The sequence below is a fragment of the Lampris incognitus genome, chromosome 7, assembly GCF_029633865.1.
Source record: "Lampris incognitus isolate fLamInc1 chromosome 7, fLamInc1.hap2, whole genome shotgun sequence".
NCBI lineage: Eukaryota > Metazoa > Chordata > Actinopteri > Lampriformes > Lampridae > Lampris > Lampris incognitus.
The window spans coordinates 12,138,112-12,158,428 of NC_079217.1; the positions used below are offsets into that span (position 1 = coordinate 12,138,112).

At 39.9% G+C, this 20,317-nt stretch overlaps 1 protein-coding gene across 5 annotated transcripts in view; it reads right to left on the reverse strand.

The window, feature by feature from the left end:
• Positions 1-16,832, reverse strand: part of fndc3a (fibronectin type III domain containing 3A) — an 87,687-nt gene extending 70,855 nt beyond the window's left edge. For 2 of the 5 annotated variants that reach the window (XM_056282998.1, XM_056282994.1), the window contains exons 1-2: positions 15,465-16,832; positions 5,618-5,758 (exon numbers count right to left, since the gene is read on the reverse strand). In XM_056282998.1, coding sequence (XP_056138973.1) covers positions 5,618-5,725 — 108 coding nt within the window. In that variant the 5' untranslated portion in view covers positions 5,726-5,758; positions 15,465-16,832. Of the gene's footprint in view, positions 1-5,617; positions 5,759-14,868; positions 15,081-15,464 lie in introns of those variants that run through there. The other 3 variants (XM_056282995.1, XM_056282997.1, XM_056282996.1) reach the window with 3 other exon arrangements.
• Positions 16,833-20,317: the final 3,485 nt, after the last annotated feature.

Genomic DNA, 20,317 nt, shown 5'->3' on the forward strand with positions numbered 1-20,317 from the left:
AGTTAGTATGTTAGTTAGTATTAGTTAGTATTTCTTAGAGCAGCTGCAGAGAGAAGGCTACATTCTCTAGAAAATACAGCGATATGGACAAAAATCACATATCACAATATTTTTGACCGAATACCTCGATAGGTATTTCGATGATATTGTAGCGATGACTATTGTTGCTCTCACAAAATACTTACATGATGATATTTTTGATAAACACTCATAAGTAATGTGGATATGGTGTCCAAACGGGTAGAGACAAATACGAAATATAACAGCTAGAACAGTTACTGTATTGCAGCCTTTAAAACCAGGGGAAAAAACAAGACTTATGTCATATCACGATATCTAAAATCCCAGATGATACCTAGCCTTATATCACGTTATCAATATATTGCCCCGCCCTACTATCAGTGCTGCGAAGACCCAGAAATACAACCTAAACACAGTTGTGTAAAAGACAACCCACATGGGAGAGACAAAAACAAAAACGCCCTACCCCCACACACACAAAAAAAAGTAGCCCATAACCTCATTAAAGTAAAATGTGAAATGAAAGATAAATGCTGGTTTTACTACCGTCTAGTAGTAAAACCAGCATGGTACAACAATCCCTTGATTCTAGAGTTCCTATAGCTTAAGGCCATTTAGATTTAGGCCTCAGACTTTTTTAATGCCGCTTGGAATGAAATGTAAGACCAATTTTACAGTAATCACAATTGAAGGGGAAAAAATATCAATTACTTAGGGTTAGGGACAATTTTGCCCAAATGTTTATTGTAACATGAAACATGACTTTTTTGGTCCAGTGAAAAAGTAAGATGATCCACTTCAAATGTTGAAAGAAATGTGAAACTTTCTAGAGTGGAACTCATAGAAAACAATAACACAAAAAAGAAATAATAATCATGAATCACCAGTAAAAAGTAGTATCATTCCGAATAGCTATTCTACTGCATTCAAGTATTTTGTCTTCTCGTTACATGAAGCGTCACATCATAGGACAACATGCCTGCATAAAACAGTATGTCCCTTGCCATTTAACTTGGTTCCTCTTTTTCCACAGCTATAGCATGGATCTGCAAGCTTTCGTCAATTCTGCCTCCACCTGTTGTAAATCTGCCATTTGTTCTTTACACTGCTTCCTTGGTGTGTTTTATTTGGTGATGAGCTGTGCCACCAGGGTGCCAGCCTTTCCCTCAGCTTGTGGGGAGAGTTGATCCGCATCATCCTGCAGAATGTTTGCCACCTCAGAAAAAACGTTTTTTTCTTTCAGCTTTCTTCTTGCACAAAATACACCGCACCTTGTATACATTGCTTGGTATCGGTTTCAGCCATGCCGCAAAATCTTGGTTGAATAGTCAATTTTCATTGAATTTGCACTTCCCTGTGTCATCCATGTTACGGTGATAGCTTGCTAGCAACAGTGGAGCCACTGCTCTCAGCATCCCGGCTGCAAACAAAAAATGAGTGTTGTTGGTTCCGCTATTCTGATCTGCATGACGTTAATCCACGAGGTATTCGGTAAATTATTTTAAAAAAATAGATGTTACCAATTATTTTGAGATTTTAAATTGCAACATCAGAAAAAAAGATTCATAAAATCCTACTTCCCATGTCTTAGCCTTTTTAAGACTTTTTGAAAGATTGATTTAAGACGTTTTACTATCAATTAAGGCCTTATTTTTAGGTTAATAAACTCAATGCCTTTTAAGACTTTTAAGGATCCGTAGGAACCTGGATTGCCTTGATAAGAGTTCTGTTGATATCTTCAATTACTGGCATCCATACCTTCCAAGTCGGTCAGGCTCCAACAACAACATGTCCATATTGTACAGAATGGATACCCCCCCCCCCTTTTTTTTTAAACTAAAGCCTAAAATTTCTATTTGTAATCTTACATACTTACTACATACTACCTTAAAGATGACCTGCAAGTGGCACTACAGTGCAAAGTAGGCCCCCGTACCATGACAAAAACAACAAAAAAATAATTTTCAAGCACATGCATAAGAATGTACATGCATGCCGCGAGCACGAAGGTGTAGAGATGCAAACTGGCTAACCAAGGTTAAAGGTAATTTCAGCGCTGTTAGTATTTTGTGACCCTCGATCAAATCGCTTTTTTTATAGTTGTGCCGTCATCGGAAAACAAACATAAATAGCAAACATAAATATGACTATGACAACATCTGCACTGTGTTACACATTATGTTCAAAAACAAAAAAAGTATTCACACAGAATTGAAAGTGACAGAAAGATGGCTTTTTATGATTGTGGGCAATGGGGACAACCGATCTCTACCGAGACTAAGTGGAAGTATGTCGTCCATGCCTGCGACTTGTGCCATCAATGAAATGAAGGGGCGGGAGCTTCCTCTCCAAGCTACTGTGTTTGAATTCATATGTAAACATTGGAGCCTTCTAAATATTCAAAGATTTTCTAAACGTCCTCGAATGTAAAAACTTGGCCAACATAGTCAGTGGAGTCTAACAACATAATCTACACCCACACAAATGAAATCATGAAGTTAACAAACCCATGGAAAACACTGCACTTACTTTGCCAATTAATACGATTCCCATATTTGTAAGACAATGACTGACATAAATGGAACAATTTATCAGTTGTGAATTTAGTTCTAAACCAAAAGGCCAGAAAAGAATAATACTGGCTTGGAAACTTTAATAATAGGGAAAGGAATGAATCATACTATAAGCAAAGTCATTTCCAGAAAGGAATCATCTCAGGTAAATGACCCCTAAAAAAAACAGCTTCCTCTGACTCAGACTAATTGGTTCAACAGAGCGTTAATACCAACCCCCAAGACATTCTGTATTGTGTGTGTGTGTGTGTGTGAGGGGGGGGGGGCAGGAAAAAAGATTAGGGCGTCCTTGCAGTTTTTCTTCAAAAGGTCAGAGACAGGGGGGTCAGCAGTCATCACGTATCCACTTTACTGTCTATGTAGCGCTACCCCACTTAGTCTAGGCCAGACCCCCTTTAACAGCACCTGCTCCTCACTCTCCAGCCATTGTATTATTCAAATACACATCCTCAGACACAAACACACATGCCATGTCTCACTTGCAGATGTCAGAAACCATTAAAATACCAACACCAAACACTGAAAAAGGGGGTAATTGACATCAGGTATTTTTGATTCCCCTCAGGCAATCACTTTTCTAAAACTCCATGGCCATGCAAGGAAACACGTCACATTTCTAACGTCATATCTGCTTTACACAAGGCAGTGAAAACTTTGCACCATCTATTGGCGAGAGCGTTTCAATTCTACAGCCAGTTTCCATTGTGAGCAGAAACACACCCGAAAGGTTAATGAAATTCACAACAGTCACATTCCCTGGCAGAGCAAAAACAAAATAATCAAACCATGCAAAAAGCAAACAGCACTGTGCTATCTACGATTTGTTATTCCCCATCATTTTAACCATCACGCCACCAAATTTAACCACCATGCAGTGTCTTAAATTGGTCCAAGCAACAGGGTAAGAATAGTTTAAGCTGTAGCATAAAAGCACTTGACTTTATTAGCTCTTTGAGCATCCAGCAAGACATGATATATACTGTGTATGGGTAATCAGGTGACTGCGGTGGTAGGTGATAAGGTAAGGTAACTGAATTCTTAAGACCACCACCATCACAGCCCCAACAAAATTTGATCCCTATGTGAACAAAGACCAATTCAGCAGAGGGTTTTTCCACTGTGGAAAAGGACAAGATGACTGGGAAAGGCGTGTTTATAGGGCAGTGCTAATATTAGCAAGTCTTATCTGAACAAACTAGGTGAGAGTGAGGAAATGATGGAAAAAGATCGTTGTAGGTTCTATGCTGTTACCTAAGCAGTCACGGACACTTACAGCAAATCATACTGATGACCATCAAAATGACAGAGAAATCACCCAGGCTTGTCAGGGCCACTCAATCTCGCAATGATGCTGACCAGAGATGAAGGCGAGTATCACCCTATATCCTTTATACTAAGTTAAGAGCTTTGGCTAATGATCGACAAACACCCGCCGCCTCACTCTTGTGAGGTCTGTGTGAAGGAAACCAACTGCAGTTTTTCAAGTTCCTTCAAAACCCCAGTATTATGAGCTCTTGAAGTGGTCAGGTTTCACAAAGCAAGCCCCAAGGGATGGCTTATTTACATTCATTCAAATCAACTATATCCAAATTAGGCCATAAGAAAGGCGGCACAAGATGGAATAATAGCGATGCTGCATAATATGTAAAATATATCAGAGTGAAGTTCTTTTTACTGATACTGTCACTTTAAACAGATGATTGCAGGTGGCTCTACCACAGTGGTTTAAGATGGGGCTACATTTATCTGCTAGATTAGTCAAACCATACAGCATTATGCTGTCATCTATCGAACAAATCATAAAAAGAACAATGTCTTCATATAACAGTATTTCTAGGCTGGGTAAAGAACTACTTGCCCAAGCACCGCCCAATCTCAAGTTTTAACTTGTATAGTATGCATTAGGTATACCGAATTGCAAGACTTTTCTTCGATATTCCCTGAAATTAACAAATGAAATGGCTTTAATAGCCTTGCATGCAGACAACTCTCACAAGTTCATTAGAAGCTTGATTGCAACTCTCGGACTCAACTGTCTTCACTTTTTGAACATGTACTCACTGATTTGACCTACGCAGAAAAATCAAGATGTGAGAAAAAAACAGCACTGCAGTCTGCAGATTTCATGTCTGTCCCATTACTGATAATTCCTTGCTTAACTTACATAAAATATGAACACCATCTGAAAAAGTTAGTGGTGGCCTCTGCTACCGATAACACAGCACAATTTCAGATTTTCTTGGAACTGAAAATAGCTTAAATAATAATGTTTACCGATGCCACCACCACAAGAACTGAAATAACTAGCCCAGCTTGGCATCTGATCAAAGGCTTAGGGTGGCTAGTGTCAGAAAGCTAACAAGTTAGCATGCAAACAAATCCAGAAATGTTAAATACACTTGTATGCTCAAAATCGGTACACAGCCACCAACCCACCAACTTCAAGTCACCAGAAGTTCATAAAATTACTAGAAAGCTGAACAACTGATTGATGTGACTGGCATATTGCCAATGAATAAAAAGGTTTGAAGAAAAAAAACGGTAACCATCTTTTACATTTCTGGCAGACACTGCCCATTGACAGCCAAGTAGATTTGTTCTCACTATTTCCCTTCCAATGTGAAAAAAGTTCCATGGATAAAAAAAATGGTCAGTTTGCAGTGACCAACTTTCACTTAAGAGTAAAAATGATAAAAACCAATTTAAGTATCATGAAAAACTACAAATGGAGATAAGTTTCTGCTCCTGATGGTGATAAGTGCTTATTGTGTAGTTTATAATATTTGTGGCTTCAGAATAAAATAAATCCCATTGAGCCAAACTTTTGTGGCAACATGCAGACAAACTGCAACACTCCAGAGATCAATTTAGCTGTTGAACACCTTAAAGACCCACAACAGAAGAAACTACCCATGTAGAAAGAAAGTTTTTGTGATTACGAGGCACTTTGTTGAAGTGTTGCTCTGGGTATGACAGGCTTAGTGCAGCGAGGACAAGTTAAGAGTAAAGGATTTTGAGCAAACCTGTTGAGGGCCTTCTCCATTGACCATGGCAGGGGGTGGTGAGGCCAGGAGAGGGAGTTCAGGGCTAAGAAGCTGGCCGGACTCCAGAGGTGGGGTGTGGTCTGCCATGTCTCCCTCATTCACACTACTGAAGAGGTACTCCTGTAAGAAATGTACAGCGATCAATGTAATCACATAACCTACATCACAAATATCTCTCTTTGGCAGAAACCATGAGGTCGATGCTGGGTGCAGCATATACAGCCTAACCAAGCCTCAGTAGGTTAGGTTACACGCTGCAGGTCATCCCTCTTTGCCAACATGCAGGCGACGGATTTCGCATTGTCTGGCTTAGAGCCCTGATCCTACAGGTCATGTTTGGCAAAATTTAACTGCCTTAGGCCCAAGATCAGGTTGACAACAGTTGATCCATTCATGAAGAGCCCATCTGGGCAAAGCCAGTGGAAAAAAAAATTAACCCAATTGCACAATTTAGAGCCATTTCTGACACTAGACAAGAAAAAGCTGGTTTGGTCGATTTTCAACCAACTATGATCACCTTGGCTAGGTACCAAACCATAGATGTCATTTGCCCTCTCATGAGTCTTGGTGGAAAAATATTTTGCCATAGAATTTTGCTATGGAATTAAGCAAATTTTCATTTGAGTTTGAAAAATGGTTTTCTAGAACCCTAATTTCATTATATATCTGATTAACGTTATATTTCTGCACACAAACAAATACAGCAAGCCAATATTCACTCATGTATCTTCTGTGAGCTTACGTACCAGTAGTAGCAGTAAAATAAATGTCTGTGTTGCTAGTTAACAAATGATAAAAATGTAGCAGAAACATTGGCTTGTTTCATAGTATCTACAAAAGTGATTACGATCACAGACTTGTCTTTAATTACTTTACACTTTTCTGCGGTAGCACCACTAGCTGTATGCGTACCAGTATGTGCACTGCACTACGTACCTAGTTGTCACAAAGAATACATTAACACAACTGGGTTCAGTAAATTTTAAAGTTATTCAGGGGCACCTTGTAGCGCCGCATTATGTAATAACGCCGCATTATGTAATAAATTTTCACATCATTATGTAATAACGCCACATTTCGTAATAACTTGCCGCATTTTGTAATAAAATTCTTGAACGCAATATGTAATAAAGTTTGCCGCATTTGTAATAAGTTGTTACTTATTGCACCGGTTATTACAAAATGCGGATGTTACAATTTTTTATGAAGAAAATGTAATAATTTGGTGCATTATGTAATAGACCACCAAAATTTATGTCTTAATTTGAAAAAAACATAACGTAAGAACAACATTGATTTTAAGCATTCTAGCATGACTCAACTAAGAATTAATTTTACAAACTAGTAAGATGTTTCATTAGTCAAAACTTATTCAAATATAACTGTTTATTATAATCATAGAGAATGTGTTTGAATGTTCAGAGACAAAAACTGCACTAAATGCGTGTTACAGACAAACATCAGTGCACTGAAATGTCAGGAGACATACACACATCTGCATTATGTTAAACAAATATTATGTGATTAGAAAGCAGACAAAAGATAAAAACAAATATGAAACAGAAAAAATAATGCAGTTTAATTAATTTAATAAATCATCAAAATTATTGTCCATCTGCATTCATAATATGTATAACAATTAGGAAAAATTAAAATTCTCTAACTGGACTAGCATTATACATTATTTTTTGGTTTGGTTCACAACATAGTGGCGATAGCATGTGTGCGTGTACTAAAGCCAGCCACCAGGGGGAGATCCAAACACTTTGGCTTCAGTTTTGCCATGCCCTCTGACCACTTAAGATGGAAAATATTTGAAAGGCAACACGATGAAAGGTATGAACAAATATCAGATTTCAGATTCAGAGAATCTCTCAGAAATGTATGTTGATTGATTTGCAACTAATATGAAATGCTAACAGATTAAAGCCCAAACTTTTAAGTTAGTAACCATGATGTGATTAGCAATGATAAGCTAAACTAGCAGATGCTAGATTGGTTTTAGAAAGTTTCTGAAATTACAGATTAATTTCGGGGACCAATAACAGCAAACTACTGTAAGTTACCGCTATAACATAATACAACAACGTGATATATTCAATTAAACAAAATATTTTTTGACAGCTCTACAGTTCAGCATAATTGTGGCCTGTACCCTTTGGGTTGTCTGCATGGGATATGGACAAAAACAATCAATGACTAAAGATGTCTATGAAGTCATTGTGAAGAAACTAAAGGGAGAGTTCAATGTTCCTGTAATGCACGTACAAGAGTGCAACAAAGTGCTCTGGTGAGGCTGTGGAGAAATAGGAATCTCTACTCTCTGAGCGAGGATGGAGACACCTTGCTATGTGCCGGGAAGCCAGTAGCTATGAGGTCTGCGGTTGGTGGCATTGTAAAAAAAGGTCTGGATGACACAAAGGGATCAGGTGCGAGGAAGCTGAATAAGCGACTAAATGAGCAACACTCTGGCATTAGTGAAAGAAAGGTTCAAAAAACACTGGACTGCTCCAGACGCTACCAACTCCACAAGGCTAGATTTGGAAATGAACCCATTCCGAGGCCAATCAGGGCCAAAGAAGTACAGGATCGGCATCAGATTGACCTCCTTGATATGGGAAAGTGGAAGATCAAGCATGGCCATTTCACATATCGATACATCCTCACTGTGATTGATGTCTTTAGTCGATACACATGGCTTAAACCATTAAAAAGTAAAGACAGCTCAGAGATTGCAAGACATCTTTATGATATCTACACTGAACATGGCCCACCTCAAGTTTTGCAGCATGATCAAGGCAGAGAGTTTAAAGGAGCTGTGCGAAGGCTGATGGAATCAATGCAAGTGAGAATAATTGAGAGTTCACCGTACCATCCCCAAAGCCAAGGAAAGGTAGAGAGGACCCACAGAGTGCTGAGGAAAAAGATCACGTATGACCTTGTGAATTGTCAGAGGAAAGGGGTTAACTGGGTTAAACATTTGCCGTCATATTCCCGAGTGCTAAATGAAGACCCAAAGGAAGTTTTAAGTTGGATGTCTCCATTTCAAGTATACTATGGGAGAAAAAGTAACACGGTGATGCATCCCCTGGCAGGTTCTCCATCCAGTGTCATTGGTGAACAATCCACGAATGATCCACAAAGTAATTTACCCTCCCTGAAACAGCGGCTCAGATTTGAGGAAAAACGAAGAAGACAAAGACAAATGGCAAAGAAAGCCACTGAGCATTGCAGTAAACGGATGATCCGGCATGTATCTAAACAAAATCCTCCATCTGTTTATCATGTCAATGAAGCTGTTTTGGTGAGAGTGAAAGATGGTGCCCATCGAGTTTCAAAACGGTATCGCGTGTTGCCTGGTAGGATCATGAAACGTAACATAAAGCTTTCAAAATACAAAGTTCAGTTCAAGATTCCTGGTGATGCTAAAGTGCAAGAAAAATTGTTCTTTGTTTCTGATGTGACTAGTACAACACGGCAACGAGAAAAAAAGCGCTCTAAATCTTCGAAGTCAGTTCTAACTTTGCGTCCACTTTTGATGACATACACACATGAAGACAGACTGAGGGACTATAACTCCTTAGATGTGAGTGTACGGTTTGACCCAGCACCCGATGGAAATTGCCAGTTTAGTGCCATAGCTGATCAGCTTGCTTCATTAGGAATATTCAGATCAGCAGCAACCCCTAAGGGATGAAATAGTTCAAGATCTCAGGTTTAATCCATTTACCGTAAATGGAACACCTTTGTCTCACTATGTTGATGGAAATGACTTGGATGTATACTTGGATAGCATGTCACAATTTGGGACCTACGGAGATCACGTCACACTACAAAGGGCAGCTGAGATTTTCAATGTCCAATTTCTCATTATCTCCACACTGGGAACTGATGCCTCTCCTATTATATCTCAGTCTAACACATACTCAGAAAGCTTGCCATTGCTGGTCCTTGGACATATTGCAGAGGAGCATGGAACACATTATCTCAGTCTGGAGAGGTCAGTGTCTTCATTCATTGAGAATATTGTGGAAGCGGAGAGGGAAAGGACATGTCAAAGATATGAGAATGGATCAAACCAAGAAGATGATGAACCAGATGTTCTCAATGATGATGCCCTGAATGAATGCCATGATGCTACATTTGTTGAAAACCATCACCATTTCACGGATGAACCAGATGACTGTGCTCTGGATGAACACCATCACGATCCCCTGGATATACCCCATGATGATGCCTTTCTATATGATGATGGAAATTGTGACATGCCCAACCTGCCGACAGATTGCTGGCATATGTTATTCAGTTGACACTACATGCTGACATGTCAATGCTCGGTGTATTCAACAGGGTTTATAAACTTTTTCCAAGACCTTGCATCACGATTTCTTCCTCAAATCTACATCAGGGAATCTTTAGCTGAAAGCCTTCAGTTGGAACATGACAGTGACAGTGTCATTAGTATTATGAAGCTATATAAATCAGCTGGACGTGGGAGTGGTCTCTCAGCGAGATTAAAGGAGCTATTTGGAAAAAATAGCAAGTGGATGAGGGCCTGGGTCTTGTTGAGGCACACAAGCTGTGGACATTTCAAAATCAAGGACATTTTTTGGAAAACATAGTATGGGAAGGAAGGAAGGAAGGGAAAGATATGATGTAAATAGTGAATGAATAAAGGAAAGAATGATAGGAGGAACTTCCAAATGTGACGGATCACATTTAACCTTGAACAGTATGTGTCTGTTGTACCTAGTTCAATAATTTTCTGACTGTTTATCTTTAATCTTACTAAGTGATGGTTGTTTTAAGAGAAGTTTATGTTGGAGGAAAAGGTATTTCTACTGTTGCTACTAGAGAAGATGTTTTTTTTCAAGTCGTAAGTAAATTTCTTGTATATTGGAAATATTGCAAATCTTTTTGTTAATCGGCAAGTGTGGCTAGCCTTTTTTATTTTAATAACATGATTAGAAATATCTAATTTTGATTTGAAAGATTGTTTGGGCTGTTTTTAGGCAGTTTATACTATTGTTAACCACTATAGAAAAGGACATCTATGTTGCATTAACACAAATGGAACTGGAATAAAGTTTTTTCTATTCCATATTTGTTTCTGTCTTTTGTCTGCTTTCTATCACGTATATATGTTTAACATAATGCAAATGTGTGTATGTCTCCTGACATTTCAGTGCACTGATAATGTTTGTGTCTGTAACACGCATTTAGTGCAGTTTTTGTCTCTGAACATTCAAACACATTCTCTACGATTATAATAAACAGTTATATTTGAATAAGTTTTGACTAATGAAACATCTTACTAGAAAAATTAATTCTTAGTTGAGTCATGCTAGAATGCTTAAAATCAATGTTGTTCTGACGTTATGTTTTTTTCAAATCAAGACATAAATTTTGGTGGTTTATTACATAATGCACCAAATTATTACATTTTCTTCATAAAAAAAGTGTAACATCCGCATTTTGTAATAACCGGTGCAATATGTAACAACATATTGCGGCAAACTTTATTACATATTGCGTTCAATAATTTTATTACAAAATGCGGCAAGTTATTACGAAATGTGGCGTTATTACATAATGATGTGAAAATGTATTACATAATGCGGCGTTATTACATAATGCGGCGCTACACACCTCCATAACCGTATGGTTACAGCGCATACCACATAGCCACACGGTTGCCACCATTAATCCAGCCGATGACCTTTGTTGCATGTCTTACCACTCTTGGTCTCTCCCTATTTCCTGTCTGCCTCCACTATCACTATCTAATGAAAGGTATAAATAAAATAATGCCAAAAAAAATATATTTTTTTAAAAGTTATTCAAATCACTGTGTACCTAGTTCTCACAAAGAATACATTCACACAGTTGCGTTCAGTAAATTTTAAAGTTATTCAAATCTGTCAGGCTGTGCTTCATTAAGGTAGTAAAGCCACCTTTGAGTACGCATTAACTTTTCTACAACATTGGACATGACCAAACCCCCATCCCCAATTTACCTGACACTAATGGACATATTCAGCCTGAAAATGTTGCTCTGAGCTAAATAAATCCTACTACGAGGGAGCAACCAGTGTGCAATTGTTTAATCAATTTCTAATTTAGCCACTTATTTCTAATTGTAGTAAACTTGTCATCTTGAGATTTTATTTGACAAGTTCATCTTCACAATGTGACTGTACCCAAGTATGAATTCCAAATCATAAATACACAGCTAGGGTTTCCTGGCTTGAAGCAGTTATCTGTGTCCAATGTTTTTGTTTTTTTAGAACGCTTTGTACTTTTCCCTAAAACAAAACGTTTTTCCACTCACAGATGAGAATATTTCTGTTGTCGTTCATGTTGCCCATTATCGGCACTGGGTTCATCTTAGTAGTACTCTGTTCACTTTCCACTACTGTCGACAACCTGACGTAACTAGGCATCAACAAACTATATAGGCTATGAGCAATGTGGTCAAAATGTGGTCCAGCTGTGGTGCACTTGCCACTCATGGCCACAGAAAGGGCTAATGAGCAAAAAATAAATAAATTAAAATTAAATTAAAATATATAGTGGGACTTAAATGTTTGCATTTGTACATTTTTTTGTTAATTTCATTCTGCTTCTTCCTCTCAAACATCATAAAGCAATGTAAAACTGCACATCATTACTTTTAGTAAGGAATTATTTTTGCGTTTTAGGTAGCTCTTGCCTTTGTGTAAACTAATATTTTTGCTTGGTGGTGGTGGTGGTGGGGTTAGAAACAGTGAAATCGACCCCCCCCCCCAATCTCATCACATGCTCTAGGCCTGATCAGTGTATGAGTTTTTTTCCTCGTTCAAGGCTGGGAAGAAAAAAGTATTGCAGACCATAAACTATGGGAAATCCCTACTTTAGGAATTAGCTTGGATTATGTTTAGATGGTGTATTGTGGGAGGAGTCACATGATAGGAAACAAAAATGAATTTTCATCAACAACCAAGGAGTTTTGCCAACATCAAGTAATGTTGGTTATATGCAGTCGAGATACAGATGGCGGTAGATAGCCCAAGACTTGGCCTGGCGGTTTGTCAAATCAAGAAATTATCAATAAGTAACATTAACTGTCATTTAGGAATATTTTAAATCATGCTATATGGTTGAATGTCAATCTTCTACAACCTTGGCCAGACAATTTCTCAGGTCAAAGACACTTCCATTGAAACAAGACAATGTCAAAACCACACTGGACTGTGTGGTCAATGTTCGAAATTGTGACCAGTTTGTTAAAGGAATAGTCAGTGGAAGTGTCTATAATGTGAATGACTGGATATTAAATGTTCATCTGTAATTTTCTGTAGTCGTCCCGTATTAAAGTAATTATAACTATTCAAATTATCTGTTAAAGCACTCTCATCTTTCATCCGTTTTTATTTGTAGATGTTTCATTTTTCTAAGACTTACTGTATAGAGTGTTTTGTCAGAGTGAGTGTTATTTGGGGTGCTTATTCTGTTCTTAGCATTTCAGTAGTATCCACGAGCAGCAATATATCCCGTTCGCTAGCGTGCGATAATTGTGGAATGAGCTGGAACCGCTGCGCTGATTCATTTTGAATGAGCCAATAGGCCTATTATAGGCCAATCGGGAAATTCCCACTTTCATGTTTACCAGTGACGTCACTGGTCGGCCGACCAATCGTGTAACTTCAGTGATGTTGTGGGTTATCTGATCTAGCAGCCTAATTGTGTAACTTGTTCACTCAGTCACTAACATGATCACTGACACACATTTGCGGGGCTAACCCTGCTGGCTGGATCCAACCAAAAATAATAAAGGCCCACTTTGTATAGGTAGGCCAATAGGCATTTAACTACTTCAAGCAATCTTTATGTTCACATCAACATACTAAACTGAATTATACACAAAATCAAATGGGACTCTTGAGGTGATAGACTACACAGAAGAATACCTCAACCCACTTATAATTAGGAAATTGTAAATAAAACAAACTGGTTTTTTTTACAACAGAACAGAGAAATTGAACATGTGACCTTGAGCTTAATTACAATGTAGCGCATGCGCCCCTTAACCTAAGTAGTGATCTGGCTTATCTGTCAGTTTTAGCCACTCCCCTTCTTAAGCTTAAACAAAGTCAGTTTACAGAGTGATGGTCAATGAACTGGCTTTGAGAGGACTCCTGCCACAGTAGTCCAGCAACATGAGATTAGCATAGTTTTACAAGCAGACTTTGGATGAAGGAGGTGGCAGGACTTTTCTGCAGTCATTTGGCTTACAAGTGAAGCACTACAATGACTGACAGTTTTTAACACCAAGAAGCAGGAAATCTTTTAAATGTAGGTGTGCCATTAGATGCCAGGATTGAGCTAACAACAGACAGCCTTCCCTTAGAGTCAATCAGACAGCGAGTGGCAGAGACACAGAGGGACACTGATTGTTGTAGGAAATTCTATAGATTCAGAATGCGCCCAAACAGAAAACACATTCTCAAATCAACGATGAAAACGCAAGTACTATGACAACATTACTGAAGAATGAGGATGCACAGGCTCAGGGACCACATCTACATAGAAAGCCATCTTATTATCATGAGCTCAGGAATAAAATATACACTTTATAGGTTAATTGCCTAAAAAAATTCAGTTACATAAAATGACTCGATGAGTACCATTTCACTTGGGCTAAAGAATGATCAGAAGGGTTTCTTTAAACCTTCCACCACATCTTTGCTCCCACTCCCACACAAGGGAACGACGCAGCTTAAGAAGTGGAACGGAAACTAAATTAGAAAATAGAGATCATACCAGCCTTCTATTAAAATATTCAGCTGTAGAAAAAAAAAACCCAGCCACTTACCATATCATCTTCAGAAAAAACAAGATTATTTTTCTGCAGTTGATAGAGCCTGCACATTCGCTTTTCTGTTAAAGCAACGTCAAAGTAACCTCTACTGTACATCCAATGTATGGAAGCGCCCGAATGTGCATCGCATTTGAATGTGAGCAAATTAGCAATTGTTCATCCGAAAACAGCTGTTTTTCAGTTTCAGTTTTGATTATGGAACGGGAAACACCTTGCACGGGTAAGGGTGTTAGGCTAACTAGCAAATGTTTTTTGCATTAATTTCTTGTCTAGCGGGGGGTGGTGGTGTTGTCCCCCAGATACGAACGTATCGATGAGTAGTTAACAGCATTTCGCTAACGATGAGGTGGGAAAGCAACGGCTGACTTACGAACAGACAAACGTTTTCTTTGTCCACGCCTTTCGTGCTTTATAAAACCTTACGCTCACTTCAACTTCGCCACGACCTCCGCGTTCAACTTCGGTGAGCTGTAGCGGTGACCCGGCTATTGTCGCCAGGATCACGTTTCATTAACAGCTGAAGTTATTGATCACTTCTTGATTTGACAAATCACCAGGCCAAGTCTATCTACCGCCCTTTGTGTCTCGACTGCGTACACCCAACTTTATTTGACGTTGTTAAAAGGGGGGGGGCCCAGAAAAACTCCCGGTTGTAGATGACGTTTAATACACGCGTGAAACAGCTAAATTTCACCCAGAAACGTCTGTTCGAGTAAAGCCCTTTAGCTAACGGTACCACTGACTTGATAGCCAGCTGTAGCTCGGAGCAGCAGCGATTAAGTGTTTACCTCACAGGCGTGCGCGTTCGTCTATTATTGGTCATCAACAGTGTCAATACACGAGGCCATGGGTAATTAACAAACGCTGGAGGGAACTGATCTTTTCCCTCGCCAACATTTTTAGCTACGGTCAGTGACCGGCGAAAGATCACGAGAAAGACCACCGAGGGTGTCATTAGCTACTCACTCAGTAGGCACCGCAGAAGCAGCAGCAGAAGCAGCAGCAGCAGTTGGTGTTGACCGAGTCGCCGATACTCGAGGATGGAAACCTGCAACTTTTCCGATATGTTTAACGTGAACGGACGCTTGGGGTAATCAGCTGCTTTCAGCACCACCCGAGACGGAGAGCTTGCTAACCGCCTATCTAAACACCGGAAAAGGCAAAATGTGACATATTAGCGTAAGCTAGCTAACGCTACCTAGCTAACAGTTGACGTTAGCAACGATAAAGGTGTGCTGCTTTTCTTCGGCTGGGAACGGCGGGATGCTCGCGTTAGCTGGTACTCGAAAAGACCGACGTATAAACTGGCTCGCCGAGCCGATACATATGGGGATAGCGACGCTGTTGGTTTAACCGGCAGGTTTACCGAGAAACTTCGTCCGACCCCGCTTCGCGTATAAAAGGCTGAAACGTCGCCATTACTTACGAGTACTCCGCGCGCATGCGCGCTGGATCGAAACAACTCCGAGACAGCGAGAGGCGAGAGCTGTGACTTTTATTAGGCCGCTGGTTTGGCACAAGCGCCTCGTTTGTCCAATATCGTGGGGCCTTTTCTCATAAACGTTTGGGGCCGGAGGTGGAACGCAACAACGTGGCTTTGATCCGTTCGTCCCCCGAGTTAGTCGTCACAGCAAAACGTGCAAATCACGGCGCGCAGCAGACTTATAGCTATAAGAGAAATTGTAAATAGGACTTCGCGAGTTACGTAACCGCGGTTCTCAGTACGCACGTCCGGGCGCTGCAGAACCACGGACGGGGCCGCAGGCGTGCCGAGGCGATGACGGCATAAATCGTCGTTGTTTCGCTGCGCGTTCTGACGATAACCTCGGGAATTTCAACGCGGCGACTTCGAAAGGATCATAATCGTGAGAAACTTTTTTTGTATTTGTCGTCACATGTTGCGATTAACACACACGATGGAGCGTAAAGACAAGCCATTGACGGTGGCCTTACAAATAGTATTTCCAAATAGTTGCTTTCAGTAAGTACTCATCACAGCGCGTCTTGTTATAAAACACGTAGTATAATGCGATTTAGTATGCTTTTATACTTGGTATGATTTTTAAAGAAAATGAAAGATGTGTTTTTCATATTCTTTAAATTCTTGATATGAATTTTCATTCAAAGAATTTAAATTGCTATGTACACAGAGCGGGGAGGATAGGAGATCATTTAGACCAATTTCAAAGCATTTGTACAAAGAGCTTTGTGCTTTTCCTTTCTTTTCTTTTGCTTTGCCCTGAGGAATTTCTATTTGTGCAAGAAATACTTTGTCAATGCAACAATTGAATTTACTAAATTTCTAAGTTCCATGTATCACAAGAAATAAATAAAATTGATTGATGTGATCTGGTTTGTTTTAACTTTCTTCCTAATTCTATTTGAATGTTTTGTTGTTTTATTTATTCAGGTAGGGAAGACGGGAATGATGGAAATGACAAAAAGGATGGAAATGGCTGTGGTGAATACGTACTTCAAGAAGAGGGAGGAACACAGGGTGACATAGTATAAGAGTGGAGGAAAGTGCACACAGGTGGACTGCATCTTATATAGGAGGCGCGATCTCAAAGGGATAAGAGACTGCATGGTGGTGACAGGGAAGAACTTAGCAAGGCAGCATTGGATAGTGGTATGTAGGATGACTTTGGCGACCAAAAAGAGGAAGAGAGTGAAGGCGAAGCCAAGGACCAAATGGTGGAAGTTGAAGAAGGAAGACTGTTTTGTTGAGTTCAGGGAGGAGTTGAAACAGGCACTGTGTGGTAGTGAAGAGTTACCAGATGGCTGGACAACCACTGCCGTAATAGTGAGGGAGAGAGCTAGGAAGGTTAATTGGTGTGTCATCAGGACAGAGGAAGGAATACAAGGAGACTTGGTGGTGGAACGAGGAAGTACAGCAAAGTATACAGAGGAAGAGGTTGGCAAAGAAGAAGTGAGATAGGCAGAGAGATGAAGAAAGACAGGAGTACAAGGAGATGCAACGTAAAGTGAAGAGAGATGTGGCAAAGGAAAGGGTGTATGTTGAGTTGTATGAGAGGTTAGACACTAAGGAAGGAGAAAAGGACTTTTACCGATTGGCTAGACAGAGGTACCAAGCAGGGAAGGATGTGCAGCAGGTAGGGGCGATCAAGGATAGAGATGGAAATGTGCTGACAAGTGAGGAGAGTATGTTGAGAAGGTGGAAGGAGTACTTTGAGGGGCTGATGAATGAAGAAAATGAGAGAGAGAGAGAGAGAGAGAGAGAGAGAGAGAGAGAGAGAGAAGGTTGGATGATGTGGGGCTAGTGAATCAGGACGTGCGGTGGATTAGCAAGGAGGAAGTGAGGGCAGCTATGAAGAGGATGAAGAGTGGAAAGGCAGTTGGTCCTGGTGACATACCTGTGGAGGCATGGAGATGTTTAGGAGAGATGGCAGTGGAGTTTTTAACTAGATTGTTTAACACAATCTTGGAAAGTGAAAGGATGCCTGAGGAGTGGACAAGAAGCATACTGGTGCTGATTTTCAAGAACAAGGGCGATGTGCAGAACTGCAGCAAATACAGAGGTATAAAGTTGATCAGCCACAGCATGAAGATATGGGAAAGCATAATAGAAGCTAGGTTAAGAGAAGAGGTGACAATCAGCGAGCAGCAGTATGGGTACATGCCATGAAAGCGCACTACAGATGCAATGTTTGCTTTGAGAGTGTGATTGAGAAGTATAGAGAAGGCCAGAAGGAGTTACATTGTGTCTTTGTGGATTTAGAGAAAGCATATGACAGGGTGCTGAGAAAGGAGGTGTGGTATTGTATGAGGAAGTCGAGAGTTGCAGAGAAGTATGTAGGAGTGGTGCAGAATATATATGAGGGAAGTGTGACAATGGTGAGGTGTACAGTTGGAATGACAGATGGGTTCAAGGTGGAGGTGGGATTACATCAAGGATTGGCTCTGAGCCCTTTCTTGTTTGCAATGGTGATGGACAGGTTGACGGACAGGATCAGGCAGGAGTCTCCATGGACTATGATGTTTTCGGGTGACATCGTGATCTGTAGTGAGAGTACGTTGCAGGTGGAGGAGAGCCTGGAGAGGTGGAGATATGCACTGGAGAGAAGAGGAATGAAAGTCAGTAGGAGCGAGTTGGAATACATATGCATGAATGAGAGGGAGGACAGTGGAATGGCGAGTATGCAAGGAGTAGAGGTAACGAAGGTATATGAGTTTAAATACTTGGGGTCAACTGTCCAAAGTAACAGGGAGTGCAGAAGAGAGGTGAAGAAGAGTGCAGGCAGGATGGAGTGGGTGGAGAAGAGTGTCAGAATTGATTTGTGACAGAAGGGTACCAGCGAGAGTTAAAGGGAAGGTTTACAAGATGGTTGTGAGACCGGCTATGTTATATGGTTTGGAGACAGTGGCACTGATGAAAAGACAGGAGGCAGAGCTGGAGGTGGCAAAGTTAAAGATGCTAAGATCTTCACTGGGCGTGATGAGGAAGGGCATTTTTAGAAACGATTATATTAGAGGGACCACTCAGGTTGGACGGTCTGGAGACAAAGCGAGAGAGGCAAGATTGAGATGGCTTGGACATGTGTGGAGGAGAGATGCTGGGTATATTGGGAGAAGGATGCTGAATATGGAGCTGCCAGGGAAGAGGAAAAGAGGAAGGCCAAAGAGGAGGTTTATGAATGTGGTGAGGGAGGACATGCAGGTGGCTGGTGTGACAGAGGAAGATGCAGAGGACAGGAAGAGATGGAAACGGGTGATCCGACCCCTAACAGGAGCAGCCAAAAGTAGTAGTAGTTTCTTCTACTGTCTAAAGTTTTGATGGCTATGAATTTAAGCTTATACACAGTTCATCTCTAGGTTGTTGGTTAAGAATTAACATGAAAGGTATACTGCAGCTGCTAGAGAGCAAACAAGATTTTGTCATGGTTGCAAGATCGAGCCACATGCCCAAATGTGACCACCTTGTTTGTTTGTGGTGACTTTACCTTTCTATAAGAAAAATTAACATATTATATAAAATTTTGATTTAAAATGACTATTAAATCAAAATTACTATAAACAAACAAACATTTCAGTTATGCATTGGTTTAGACATGCAGCCCATTAATTTTAATTTTTTTTTGCAATCAGTAATACATTTTGCTTTATGTGATCATTATACATCAACAAAAAGTGTGTTACATATTATTGCAAAAGGAGGAAGAATTCTGCATTGTATACATAGAGAGCTATTTGAAACCAATCTTGGCTGGCTGTCTTGTGTCTTGCAGGTCCTTGGCACAAATGGTCAGCATTGATGACATTGACAGCAATGTGCCACAATTTGAATCAGATGAACAGAGTTTAACTTGCTGTTTTTTTAATTACAATGAATTTAAATATGGCAAAAAACATTGTTTCTGCATATTATTGGAATAAAACACTAATAAACATTTTAAAACAGAGTGTTAATCTGCAAATAATATCTTGTAAGCACAATAAGTACAATTTCATTGAGGTACTTGGTTAAAGACTGCTCATGACTCATCAGCTAATCAGCATGTGATTAGAATATATTTTAACTAGTTTCAAATAATTAAAATCTGGTTACCACTAGGATAGCTACTTCTTCTTCTGCAAGAATAGAAATAGACGGTTTCTTTGAATGCATTACATTTAAAAGAGTTAGGACCACAAACAAGAAAAAAAAACTTCAGTGACATCATTAAATACTACTGAAATAATGTAATTACTGTGAGGTGTGCTTTCATTTGAGATACAGTGGGTTGATGTGGCATATTCTTTTAAGTGTTACAGTTGCCCCCACCATGGTGGCAATTTTAACACTGACATCTTGCAATAAA